The sequence below is a fragment of the Neodiprion virginianus genome, chromosome 3, assembly GCF_021901495.1.
Source record: "Neodiprion virginianus isolate iyNeoVirg1 chromosome 3, iyNeoVirg1.1, whole genome shotgun sequence".
Lineage (NCBI taxonomy): Eukaryota > Metazoa > Arthropoda > Insecta > Hymenoptera > Diprionidae > Neodiprion > Neodiprion virginianus.
Genome location: NC_060879.1, coordinates 5,141,020 through 5,154,555, shown reverse-complemented (window position 1 = coordinate 5,154,555; position 13,536 = coordinate 5,141,020). Strand labels below are relative to the sequence as shown.

The following is a 13,536-nucleotide window of genomic DNA, read 5'->3' as shown; positions in this document are numbered from 1 at the left end:
AATCCAACTCCGGATGAAAAAAGTCAAAGATGGGTACTAAGACGGCGAAGAGTGGAATGTAAAAAAGAAACTGACGACTGAAGTGAAACGAAACAAATCCACGGAAAAAATGAGTGAAAATAGTGAGTGAAAAATAAGTAACGGACAACTCAACGGGTGGGAACGTGTGTTTGAATAATTATTTTTATAACCCGCAGGGGGTAAAATTAAGGAAATAAGACACCTAAACCGTACAAGAGAAAAAAAAAAAAAAGTAAAACAAGCAGAGAGATCCTCCGGTGAAATTTAAAATATGAATGAAATATCCACTGAGTTAATTATAAAATTGTAAACAGCCCGGAGGAGTATTATCAGGTTAAGGGGGGGAAGAAGAGGAGAAGGAGGAGGGAGGATTTGCTCTTTCTTCTTTTTATTATTAATCTCCTTCTACCCCTCTTTTATTTACTCAACGTTTTCATTTTGTTTCCTTTTTTATTTCCCATACGTGGATCCAACGAGTAAGGATTTTTTTCTTTCTTTCTCGTTTTCACCCTCATTCTTCTACGTTCAACCCCATTTTCTATTTACACGTTTCCTTAGCGAAAAAAGCTTCAATTTCAAGATATCAAGAAGGAAAAAAAAAAAAAAAACATCGGAATCGAAGCAATGCGGAAAATTTTCAAAAAAATCTTATACATACTTCTGTGTAACTGTGCTTGAAAAATGACTTACGTATGAGAAACCTATTGCATAGTATTTTTACTTTTTCCCCACTCTTTTTGTTTCGGGAAATCCGAAATGGGTGAAAATTTTTTTGTTTTTTTTTCATACGCAGATTTCTATTGGATCACCAATAACAAAATCAAGGTCAGACTTCCAAAATTCGTACGTAACAGTGGATCCATTTTACTGGTTAAAAAAAATTTTTAAATCGTTATATTTTCGTCTGACACGGTACCCAAATGCTTTAAAATCGTTAATTACGAATCTGAATCTGTAGTTCGAAATTCGAATCGAATATTATTCCTTTTTTTCCTTATGAACTTGCAACCTACAGCGTGAGAACGCGAAGTTCAAGGGACGGCTCATGGCCGGTCTGAAGCCGCTTGTTTCATCGAGTTTTAGTTTTCTTTTATTCACCTGTTAGCGTGGGAATTATAGCTGCGGGTGCCCGGTAAAACACATGAATTTCCGCTTAACGATAAGCCGAAGCTTAAGAATAATAATTACATTCACCTCGGCTGGCAAATCCTGCAACGCAGAGTCGAAAGGCGACGATTACTTCTCGGCTCCTACCAAGAAGGATCAGCCAAGATCCCTGGGGGAATTAGTCCGTGTTTTTGCATGCGCGTTAATTTACGGAGTTTTGTACGTTTCATCCCGATGCTTTTAAGCTCGACGCGAATCCGAGCTACGATCATTTTTTATTTACTCATTTATTTGCTCGCTGGTTTTTCAGTTTCAAAATTTTTGCATCCGTGCCTTGAGCCTTCTTTGAGTACTTGGAATTCAAACGGACTGCGACTGTGGACAAGACATTAAATCCACAAATCGAGATCAAAAATAAGAATTCTTGAATTTTGAACCGTTGGTTCTGTTCTGTTACTTAATCGATTTTGTAAGGGCTTGAACATATTTCGTGTTAAATTGTGGGCAAAAATGAACGCCGAAATTTAGATTACAGAATCGTTGAAACGTTGAGAAATGCAAAATTTATAGGCTTCTGTTATTCAGAACTCTACATTTTTATTCATCTACGATTAGAACAAAATAATTCTTTGATTCTAGGGAATAATTCAATATCGTTTGACTCGAAATTTTTCTTTTTTTTTTCCTTTTCCACGCAACGTTCGTAAACATTTCCATAGTGTTGAAAAACAATAACTCATTCCAATGAGATCAGTATTATTCCATGATTAAAATTGTTCATACAAAAACTTTGAGCTCTTACAGCTTCTCCGGGTTATGTAAACTCGATATCAAGTAACGACTGAATTGTGAATACATCAAAGTTTGATTGTTCAATGTCTCTGCTTTCCGCGGATAGGAAAAATATACTTCTGATCGTGTATTCTTAAACGATATTAAAAAAAAAAAAGCTCGATATTTCTACCTTAAAAATTTTCCCCACGTATCAACATCTAAATCCGCGAATCGAGGCGGCTTATCTTTCGCTATTTCTCGAATATGTAGAAAACCTGGGACGATGTTTTAGCAGACACGTCGAGGCTTCGAGATCGGTGAGACTCGGCCATAACTTCAATCTCGGAACCTGGGATGAAATCGCTTTATGGCCTGTCCCGACTTTTCCCCCGCGAGTGACTGTCTGCAAGCTCTTTCTCCCCCCTTTCCTCTCTCTCTCTCTCTCGCTCTCTCTTTCTTTCTTCGTCACATACACCTCCGGTATTTTAGTGCCATGGAGTGTCAGGATTACCAACGACGATACAACGAATCGAGGTCGGCAACGATACTTGTCGTATAACGACAACGACCTTCGTCGACGACCTTTTATCCCGGCTCTGCTCCAGGATCAAAGAATTCCACTCATTTTTATCGCGGTTTATTTTTCCCACCGACTTCGCTACGAAAATCGTTTCCCGATCTTCCAGAACAGCGGACTTGAACTTTTTTCGCTGAAAAATCCAACAAACCATAACGGATTTTAACGCCCCTAGGTTGATTTTATTTTCCCCTCGTTAGCGGGACGCACTTGAGTCTTTTATCGTTTCGCAATGACGAGACTTGAATCTTGAGCTTTGGTAGAGATAAGTATACTCATACCTAACGGCGAACTTTTTGCGAGAGAAAAAAAAAAAAAAAAGAAGCGGCGAAGCGAACGCGCGCGTGAATCAAATCTTCCGCGTTATTCACTTCGCGATTTATTGTCTGGTACTCCCTGATCTCGAATCGCTATTTCATCACTTTTTATTCATCCTCTTGCTCTTCTTTTTCGTACTTATAAAACAGCCATTACTTGACCGGTAAATCCAACGATTCTTCCTCGCAGTTCTCGCTGCGCAATTCGATTTTTCAACGACCAACGACTTTGATCAAAATTTTTTTTAAGTTTAACAGATGTGAAAAAACCGAACCGAATTGACTTTTTAAAAATATCATACGTTCATCTCGAGCGCATAAAAATTTCTGGAATCAATGACAAAAATTTACTCAACCTTAAACGGCTGGATTAATTGGAATTATTGTAGTACGAAAAATTAACGAAATAGTTTAGGTTTGAATTTTTTTTTTTTTTCACCCGACGAATACAAAAATATCACCAGCCGCCGCAAGACTATAAAAAAAGAGACTGGAAAAAAATATCGTTACAATACCGTACTCGTATTGTGTTCCCTGGTGAGTTTCCACCTGTTCTTTTTTCTTCCGTTTTACATTTTTTTTTTTTTTTGTATCCTCCGTCCAGAGTGCCGGGAAAATCGAAGATCGTCGGGACTGGAATCGCGCAGGGATTGTACTAGGAGAAAATAAAGCAAGAGTAAGAGGATGGCGATGAAGAAGTGAAAGTAGGAAAGGGGGAAAATTAAGCCCGTTGGAAGATAGCAAATTTTCCCTTTTTTCAATCCCTTTTTTTTTTCTTTTTCTTATTTCTGTTCAACCTTTTTCTCTCTCCCTCTCTCTCTCTCGCACACTTTTCTTTCGGGAATATCACTTGACCCCAAGGGATTCTCCGTTCCCGTTATATGTCTACCCACACCCACCTTGTAGCACGCTGTCTCCTGAAGGAGAAGCAACTGATTGCGAAATACGTTGGGGACAAGAAGCGCGAGGGGATGTTTCGGGCACGCGAAAATTTGCAAGGATGTGCGTTATTTTATGCGGGTCAATTTAACTTCTGACGAAGAAAATTGTGAGATTCTGAAATGAATTTTTCGACTTCGAATCGTTTTTTTTTTTTTTTTTTCAATTTTTTTCGGATGAAACTGATATTTTGAAAATTAACTGAAAATTAACAAAAAAAAAAAAAAAAATAGTGATCCTGAAAACTGTCAAATATGTGCATAATTCAGTGTTGAAAGATTCGTATAGACGAAAATTTATGCAAACTCATAAATTACGAAGTTTTGACTAGAGTCGAAAATAGAAAGTTGAGACATTTTAAAACTGAATTAGTCGCAAGTTGTTATTTCGACAGTACCGAAAAATCTTGAACTCATTGCGAATTCGGTAAATCATCAACTAGGAAATTGACAAATTTGATCAAGTGTGAAATTGTAATGAAATTACAAACTGCTAATTGTCGCAGTAGTGGAATGGCAAAATTGGAATCCGCATTAAATTTCAGAGTTCGATAATCTTATATTCGCATACATACAACATTATTCAATGAAAACGTTGAATTTTAAAAAAATTGAAACGTGCAGGATTAGAAAATTTTGAAAAATGAAAAATGGCGATATTGCTAAAATTGTCAAATCGATGAAATATTTTCAGCAAATAGAAATTAAACTTCTGCGAAATCATTTTGAAATTTGTATTCCAACTCATTTTACTTTTCACCACCTTTGGTGATATAAGAAGGGTATTGGTTTCGATCGAAAATCCTTCTTACTACTTTTTGTAAATATACGATAACGTTTTTCCCAGATTATGTATTTATTTTTCAACTTAGATTTAGAGTTTAAAAATTTTTTGTTTCGTAGAAATTCATTTCTCAAATTTTTCTTCCAAAAATTGTTCATTTGACTACCAAGTTCCATCAGCTGCAGATTTTTAACTCGACCGTTTTCGAGATCCACGCGTAAGTTTGTCGGACAGACCGACGGACTCTTCGATTTTCATGACGATGAAAATGATCGTTGAAAACACCGTTTTCCCGATTTGTTTTCGTTCGCTTTGGTCCTTCCGCACCGTTTTGACCTTCTAAAAAATCGTGTGCCAAGATCTGAATTCCGATCGCCGATACGTAGATGAGATTTTCAACATAGATCAAGCCGTATTCGGCATCGATAAAAAATAATCTGATGAGAAAAGTAATCAGGGGGTCGTTTCGTAACAACGGTGTCATAATAAACGCGATATATCGTATCGCGGAGGTTGGTGTAATGATAATTATAACACACTCGGTCGATATCTATTATAGAGTTTCGGTGTGCTTGCGCTGATTAGAGAGTCGAGTAACTGAAAATTGTTGAACTGTGATAAACGCCTCTCATGCTTGAATATTATCGCACAATATAACCGTAGATTATGTGTATACAAGTATATAAATACGACGTCATATCTGAAATTTTGCACATCACGGGTTTACTGGCAAACATGCGAAAACTGATATGGAAAATCATTAACCACGGATTGCGTAATCGTATTATTTGTGATTCCTGATGGAGTGTAAAAGTTTGCGGATTCACCAATATTACATCCTTTGATTCTATCCGCGTTTCCTGGTTCGCCTCTTTTACAAGTGATACTCGACAAATTGCGCGTCGTAAAAAATTCCAGGCTTACCGGATATCCCGACGATTCGTTTAACATGCCGAAGGCGTGCGGAGCTTTCAAACTTGGCTCTTGATTAAACCCCCTCCCACCACCTCATCTTCAACTTCGACGACAAATATCACAGTTATATATTACACGTATAAGATGTAATACTCAATCCTGTAGAACGAGGAAGAAATCTTTTTTTATATTTTTTTTTTTTTAATTTATCTTCGTACAACCCGCGTTGTAAATTCTTGCGGTATAATTACACGTAGCTTTACATCACATCTAATTTCATTTCGGAATCTTGTTTCTCTTTGTTAAATATATACGTACTTGCGTTTCTAAGAAACGTCAAAGAAACTGGGAAGATTATGAGAACACCGCAAAATCGCCCGCATAAACGAATCATTTCGAATTTCATTTCGCGGAGAGTGGAAGAAAAGAAAAAAGAAAAAAAAAAAAAGAAAAAAAAACGAAATAAACTTGAAAAATCGCCGTTTTAACTCTATCGTTTTCTTTATATATTGTATTTCCTTTCGGCGAATTTCAGGGAGAGCGGAAAATCCTTCCGAACCGGAATCGAGTTCTCTCTACTTTTGATCCCTCTGAAAAGCTTCGGCCGCAAAGGGTCTCCAGGGGATTCGAAACGGCTCTGCAACGGTCCGCGTCAAAACCCAAAGACAGTTTGCATGTTGAATATATACAGTACACGCAGGCTATTACATGTACAATAATAGATGTTTGTGTTATATATCGGCTGCAGACTCAGATTTGAACAGTAAAATACATCGAACCTTTGCCCACCGCTAAAGCAATCAGCTAATTACTCTTTCCACCCGTCTATGATCCCTAGGGAAAATTCTACGCGGTGCATAAGGTAGATATTATACGGTCGTAAATTCATCAAGTTAATTGGAAAAAAATTAAACATATTTTTTTCGTAAGATTATACGTAGGTACCTGTGTTATTGATTCGTTCAATTTTCCGATATCGTCGTTGTTTGAAAATGAATCGTCAATGTTGACTCCGAATCTCGAAATGGTTAGAGGAGAAAATGGTTTTCATCTTTGACTCGCTTCAAGTTTTAACAAGTGAGGAAAATTATTGTGGGCTTGAAAGGAAAAATAACTGGACAGCTGGTTTGATGCGGTGTTGTAATTTCTTGTACAAACGAAAACCCTGAGAATCGCTGATGCGTTATAAATTTGTCCGATATTTTTGAAAATCGGGTTTAATCCGACGGAAAAAAAAATCTTCAATTCGAGAGTAATCATCTCTGTGAAAATTGACTGACATTAATAACCCGTGTAAAAGTAACCCGTAGAAAAATAACACGTGACAAAAATAACCGACTACCAAAAAATATCACAAAACATTAAATCACTCTCAATCAAATTTTGAATGTCATATTTTTGTCACGGGTTATTTTGTATATGTGTGTGTGTGTTATTTTTGCCTTGAGCAATTATTATTCAAGTTAACACTTGTCTTGGAATATTTTTGCTCACCGTATTTTTGTCTTGGGTTGTTCTTGCCTCGAGTTATTTTATTCTTGGATTATTTTTACCGTACTTTATTTGTTTTCGGGTTATTTTTGTGTGCGTTAATTTTGTCTTGGGTTATTTTTGTCTCGGGCTATTTTTCTACGAATCACGTTTGCCCTGGAATATTTTTACTTAGCTTATTTTTGGCTTGGGTTATTTATTTTTTTATTTATTTATTTATTTTTTTTTCGTCTCGGGTTACTCTTGCGCTGGATTATTTTTCTCTGGGGTTATTTTCGTCCGGGTTATTATTTTTGGGTCCCTTGGTCCCGGCATCGTGGAAATCGATTCGCAAACAGTGACCTGCATAAGGCGGACCAGGGTTTCGGAGCATATTAATTGGGTGAAGTCAAAGGCGTGACGCGGGACCCTTTGTCTTTCGGGAAGAGACAGAGAGACATATCGTCGGGGGGTAAATCCATTCGAATCATCCGAGGCAATGGTGCGCACCGTCGGAACCACCGTCTCTCCCCTCGCCTCCTTCGAGACTTCCTCACTTGTGAGACTCGGCTAGCAATAGCTGCCTGTCATTAGTTGCTAATTACTCTCGGAACGTCGTTCCCGTTCTCCCCGTATATTTCGCCCATTCGGCTTTCACCTGCGATCCGCTTTGTTTCCCACGCTTTGCCGGCGGATCGAAGGGATCCAGAACTGAATTTAAATTTATTTTTCAACCTGTTGTTCTAACCTGTCCCTTCGGAATGATAGAACAACATCAAAAAAAAAAAAAACTGTTCGAATTTGGAATATTTTGGAAATTGTAGCAACAATTTGGACCAAATTTTTATAGCGAACTATTATTTAACACTTCGCGACGATATTTCAGTTATATTTTTTAACCACACTGACAGTTTTGGTCACTAAATGGTGCGAGTTTAATGTTTGTAATGCAGATCGTCAGTTTTTTTTGTTTTTTTTTTTTTTGGAACAAGTTTGTTGACGAGTTTGATGGGTGGATGGCCAAGAGGTAGAATTTTTAAACAATAAAATGTTGAAAATATCGAGAAATCTATTTTGGCATGGAATTTTAGAACTTGAAAAGTCAAAATATACAGAGAACTAAAATTAATCAACAGTATAGGAATCAAAAAAACAGAATCTTCGAAACTCTCGATTGTATATCTTGACTTACAATATGTTTTGACTTTTCTATATTCTAAATTTTCGCGTATTAAAATTCTACCAATTAGATTCTAGCATGTTCGAAAGTTCTAAATTGTGACTTTTCAAATTCTAATCACACTCTTTAATTCATATTTATCTTATTTTGCAAGCGTTTCCACTTCTATTCTTCGTATAAAAATTGGCGCGAAACTTTTGAGACCTTCATTATATATTCGTTTAAAAAATAGCAACAGTTCTCGTTGATCAGCGTTATAATAAAAATGAAAGACTGACACGACCGGATACCAATTCTTCCCCTCCTCTTTTCGACATTCGACACGAATCGTCGTAGTCTGATGTTCACCGAGGGGGTGAAAACTGAACTTTTTATCCTCCCCTCGTCGCCTTGAAGCTAAGGACGCGGTGTTCGGTATGGGCGGATATTTCTCGCCCGACAAAAGCGATGAGAACTGAAATTGGATGAGCTTCTTCTTCTTCTTCTTCATCGTCACGAGCTTCAACCCCGACGAAACGTCGCAATTCTTGATCAACGGACAAGGAGTAGAAAATAAAACGAAACAAGATACGGGGAAGAAAATAAAAACGGAAGATCGAGGATTAGAAGCGTCCAAAGAGGCGACAAAATATGAAGTCCTAAAATAAACGCGACAGACGAAAAAGCGGAGCTTTTTTACATCTGACATTGATCGTTGATTTGTTGCCACATGTTTCAAGCGATGAAAATTCTATCCAACTCGATACTCGCATTGTGTTATTCGCATCGACGAACATCGGCGGAAAAATTTCTCGTTCGTTTCGAAGTCTGCGAATAAAAATTCAATAAAAATTAATATTAAATCGTGATAAGGATGAATAATTATTGACGAGGTGATTCAGATAGTAGTTTTGAAAAAAAAGAGACGAAATTTAAAACGACAGTCAGAAAGGGAGGGAAAATTTGTTATTTCTGGCAGGCCTTTTTACACTCGCGATGATAAATTTAACAGTCACTCAGTTTTGCGAACGCGTGCTGTAAAAGCTGTTTATTCACCTCCCGTGCTTCAGGCAGCTCAAATCGATTTCCGCTTTGGTCGCGTAAGAGGCTCTCATTCAATGTATCGGATATGATAACGCCGAGATGAAACAATGCAGCGGAAATCGTGAACAAAGAGATGAAAAATCGGAAGGAGATCGGCGAGCTTGGCCGTAAAACGACGTCGTCCTAGCGTTTATATGGAACGGGGATAAATCATTCGGGGCAGATCAACTGTGTACCTTGTGTTATTGGTCGTAAAAAATTTTAAGCACACCGTTAAAACGCTTTAGAGGCTTAAGCCGCGCGTTGAGCCTGTGGATTAAGTCGCGGATGGCTGATCACACAGCGATGAACAAAGCTTCTCCGTGTTTTCTCTCATGCACTTGTGTCCTCGACTCTGTTTTATGACATAATATTAGATAGGCTTGTGCGCTGGCTGGTCAAGCTACGGATCAATTTTTTCCATACAACCAAACTCATGTATGAATTCGATCTGAAAGGCTGAAAATCTAATTTTTCAGGGTGGTTCTTTATTCCACCAGTGCAACGAGTCAAAGTTCTAATAACATGGTTAATCAAATTGGTGAGTTTAAGATCAACGGTTTTTTTTTTTTTTTATTTTTACTATCGATTGTGAGGCATGTTTATCGTCTTTAACTGATTTTTACGTTACTAATTAATGTGTGATACGATGATCGTCTTGAAGACAAAAGGCGAGAAATAATATACCAAAATTATAAACAGGTCAGAGGTCAGATGTTGATGTTCTGGAAATTCAAAATATCTTTAGACTTGTGAAAAATATAGTAAATTCGTTTTGTTTTTTTTTTTTTTTTTCATTCGATGGTGAATTATTTTTAGCAGAAGATTATTTTTCACTAATTTACAGAGACGGTTTTTTTACTTTCTGATTTTTTAGTCAAAATCAATATTCAGTGCAGTATTCTAAAATTGAATAATTTTAATATACTTATCAATACTATCGTGATAAGAAAAAGAAGTGTGTTGATAGAATTATATAAAATAATCTTTTGAACAACATGAGTCATCGAAGAATGAAATCGAACGAATATGCCAGATTTTTTGTAATTTTGAAAGTATTTGAAATAGAACGTTCAAAGCTAAGCTCTTGTTTAAAGTATAAGTATTCATTTTTATTTCAAACTTCGTAGCTTACGAAAATACGACTTCAATGAATGGTCAAAGTGCGACTAGCTTAAAATAAAATGAACGCAGAAAAATTGATTTCTGACTAACCGACCTCTCAAATCTCGTCAGTCTAAAAATAAATTCGAAATTCAGAGCAGTTTGAATTGTCGAAAGTTTCGTTTTAACACCTGACGCGAATTTTTATTCAACTTTATTTGAAACGATAAAAAAATATTTTAGATTCTTCATAAATGTTCACCATTGAAATGGTCATCTTACGGAAGTAACGTGTCAAACAGAAAAGGTAACGGAACAATATTTCAAAACGCAATGTCGGCTAGCATATTTGAAGGCAAAAATAGTTACTTAACACCGTTATCGGAAATGAAAGCAACGAAGCTCATCGAGCCTCCAGATTACGTATCTCTACTGCACTCGAGGATCGCTATCTAATCAGGAGGTTTTTCGATAGAGTTAGAATAAACAACGGAAGATTTTTTTTATACCCAGTAAAATAAAGAGCAAGAGAAAAATACTGTAAGGCCAAGTTTTAATTGCTCTATCGGGTGTGTTTTTACTCTTCCAGTAATTTTTCCTTTCCTGAAAACAGTCGCTAAGCCGAGAGAAATTTTTAATTCCGGTTACCGCTCGGTTCTTAACTATTTTCATTTTTTACCACGGTCGAAAAATATAGTTCTGGGTACAAAGTGAGAATTATTGCGTGTTTCGTAATTCCAGCAATATTCAGTTTTTTTTTAACGATACCTGTTTCACTGATTTCTTCTAGTTACTGTTACGAATGAAATTTTTTCTCAGTATACGGTTTTATATTATAAAATTACCACTTTATGGTTTATTTTTTCACAAAATAAAAAAAAAAAAAAATCGCCTCGATACTTGGATGGGTGTATAACGTTTCCCTCTCCTTTTTTCAATTGCAGTCGCATCGCCGCCGGACCGAAGAGTCACTAAAGACGATATCGGGCTGGCAGAGGCTTCCTCCTCGATTTCCGCAACATCCTCAACTTATGCCGCAGCCTCTTCTCACGCCAAATTCACAAGCAGAATATCCACCGACCTCGCAAACGTTGGTCCAGCTTTACGCACGGCTGCCGGCGGCTCTTCCTCATCTTCAACCAGCCTCCACTCTCCCAGCCAGAACGGTGAGCGAATCAGTAAGTCGTTTTTTTTTTTCTTTTTCCTGGCAGCGTTCTTAAAAGGATCTTTGAAGTCTACAGTTCGGTGAAAAAAAGCTTCTAGGTAGAGAAATTGAAAATTTAGTGAGGTTTGAATTCGGTAACTGAATTGAATTCTGATTCATTTAATCAAGAAATTATGAAAAAAAAGCACTTCTAATCCATTATTTTTTGTTCAAAATAATTCGCCGAATGATAGTCCAAGAAATGTTTCGAAATCGTAAAGCATCTTTTCTTATTCAATGTCACATTTGTTGTGAATAGCTCGTTTATTTGATTTAATAATCCCCCTCAAATCCTCAGTTCATTACGTACCTACAAATTGTATTCGTTTCATGCGATTCGTTCTTCCGGTCCAATTGAAGAGTCAAATATAAATTCAATTTCACGAGATTCGTGGATAACTTCATTTACAAACAAACTGAGCTTTACGATTCATTGGAATTGAATACATGCTACAGTTATTTTCCTTCAGCAAAAAAATACAGGATAACATTACTTAAACTATTTTACGTTTTTCCGGGGCTCATTTTTCAAATTCAAAATATCAAATGTTGACGAATAGCATAAGCTTTTGAAGTGCGAGAATCTATGCAACAATCAGTCGATGGAATCAAGATTTGTATGAAAATTCGTTGTGCAAATATAAAACTGGCAAAAACTGTCATTGTTTAGGTATAATAGTGATTTTTCGAGAATGAACCTGATTACCCCTGCGATGATTAAAAAAACAAAAAATCTGCAAGCATCTCAAATAGAATGATAAATTAAGCTCACGCATTTTCGAAAATCCACGTTAAAAGCCCCTTTAAATTAAAATGGAATGAGCGGAATCGGATGTCGGGTGGAAGAATTCTCTGCATGCGTGTGTGTGTGTGTGTAACCCTGGGGTGAAACGGGAATAAGAAAGATGGAGCAAAGAGGAACTTGCGCGCTTAATGGTAGCAAAGACAATAGTAGGTACAAACTGGAGGAGTAAACGTGAAACAATAGAAACGTAAGCTGTAAGTCAAGAAGGAAAATTTGACCCGGGCATTGGCGTACATACAACACACACACATATATATATATATATATATATATATATATATATATATATATATATATATATATATATATATATATATATATATATATATATATATATATATATATATATATATATGTACGTATATATGTATATACATAGGCGTAAAATATGGGGCATTCCACATCAAATTTGCAACCCATGTTCCTCACCCACTTAGATTTTGATAATCTTTTGGTATGATATCGCAACCGATCCGAAAGGGTCTCGGAATTTTCTTCAGATTTTTTTACCCACCAATGGAATTTAAAAAAGAAAAATGATAAAGCAAATCTGATAACGCCATTTTTTAAAATCTGCAAAAATTCACACTGATTCTATGATTTGAAATATGATGTTTAAACATGATGCGATGATGGGATCTCTATATTTACGACTTTATTCGCAAGTTTTTAAGTTTTTTTCACTTCTGAATTGGAGTTTTTCTTTTTTTTTTTTTTCTATTCTTCGATCGAAATAGATCACAGAAGCATGAAAATAACGTGATTCTGCAATCTACTTGAATCAGGGGACAGAGAGAGAGAGAAAAAAAAATTTGCTCTTTCGACATGAAAAAACTAAAAAAACTAGTGAGAAATTTAATAAATATTAACATTCAATTATCGTGTTATGCTTAAAAATCATATTTTAAATCATGAAATCAGTGTGAATTTTTTCAGATTTCTAAAAATTGTGTTTTCGGAATTGGATTTTAATTTTTTCTTTTAAATTTCATGGATGGCTACAAAAATTTGTTGACCCATTTGAGTAGATTTCAACATCCTACTAAAAACTTGTCAAAATCGAAGGGGGTGAGGTACATGGATTGGAAATTTGACGTGTAATGCCCCATATACGTACATATGCAGTTGTGTATGTGGATGTGGAGGGATGCCGTCTTCCATTGTTGGTGGAAAGCTTACCCCCGCGGCCCGTTATCCTCGAGACGACTAATAATGTGTGCTTTTTGTTTAACTACCTTCTCACTTGCGAATATAGAATGAGAAAATAGTGCACTGCAC

At 36.3% G+C, this 13,536-nt stretch overlaps 1 protein-coding gene across 4 annotated transcripts in view; it reads left to right on the top strand.

Moving 5' to 3' along the window:
• Positions 1-13,536, top strand: part of LOC124299809 (calcium/calmodulin-dependent 3',5'-cyclic nucleotide phosphodiesterase 1-like) — a 170,493-nt gene that overhangs the window by 135,000 nt on the left and 21,957 nt on the right. For all 4 annotated transcript variants that reach the window (XM_046753179.1, XM_046753178.1, XM_046753177.1 and 1 more), the window contains one exon: positions 11,194-11,427. In XM_046753179.1, the coding sequence (XP_046609135.1) occupies positions 11,194-11,427 (234 nt within the window). The remainder of the gene's footprint in view (positions 1-11,193; positions 11,428-13,536) is intronic.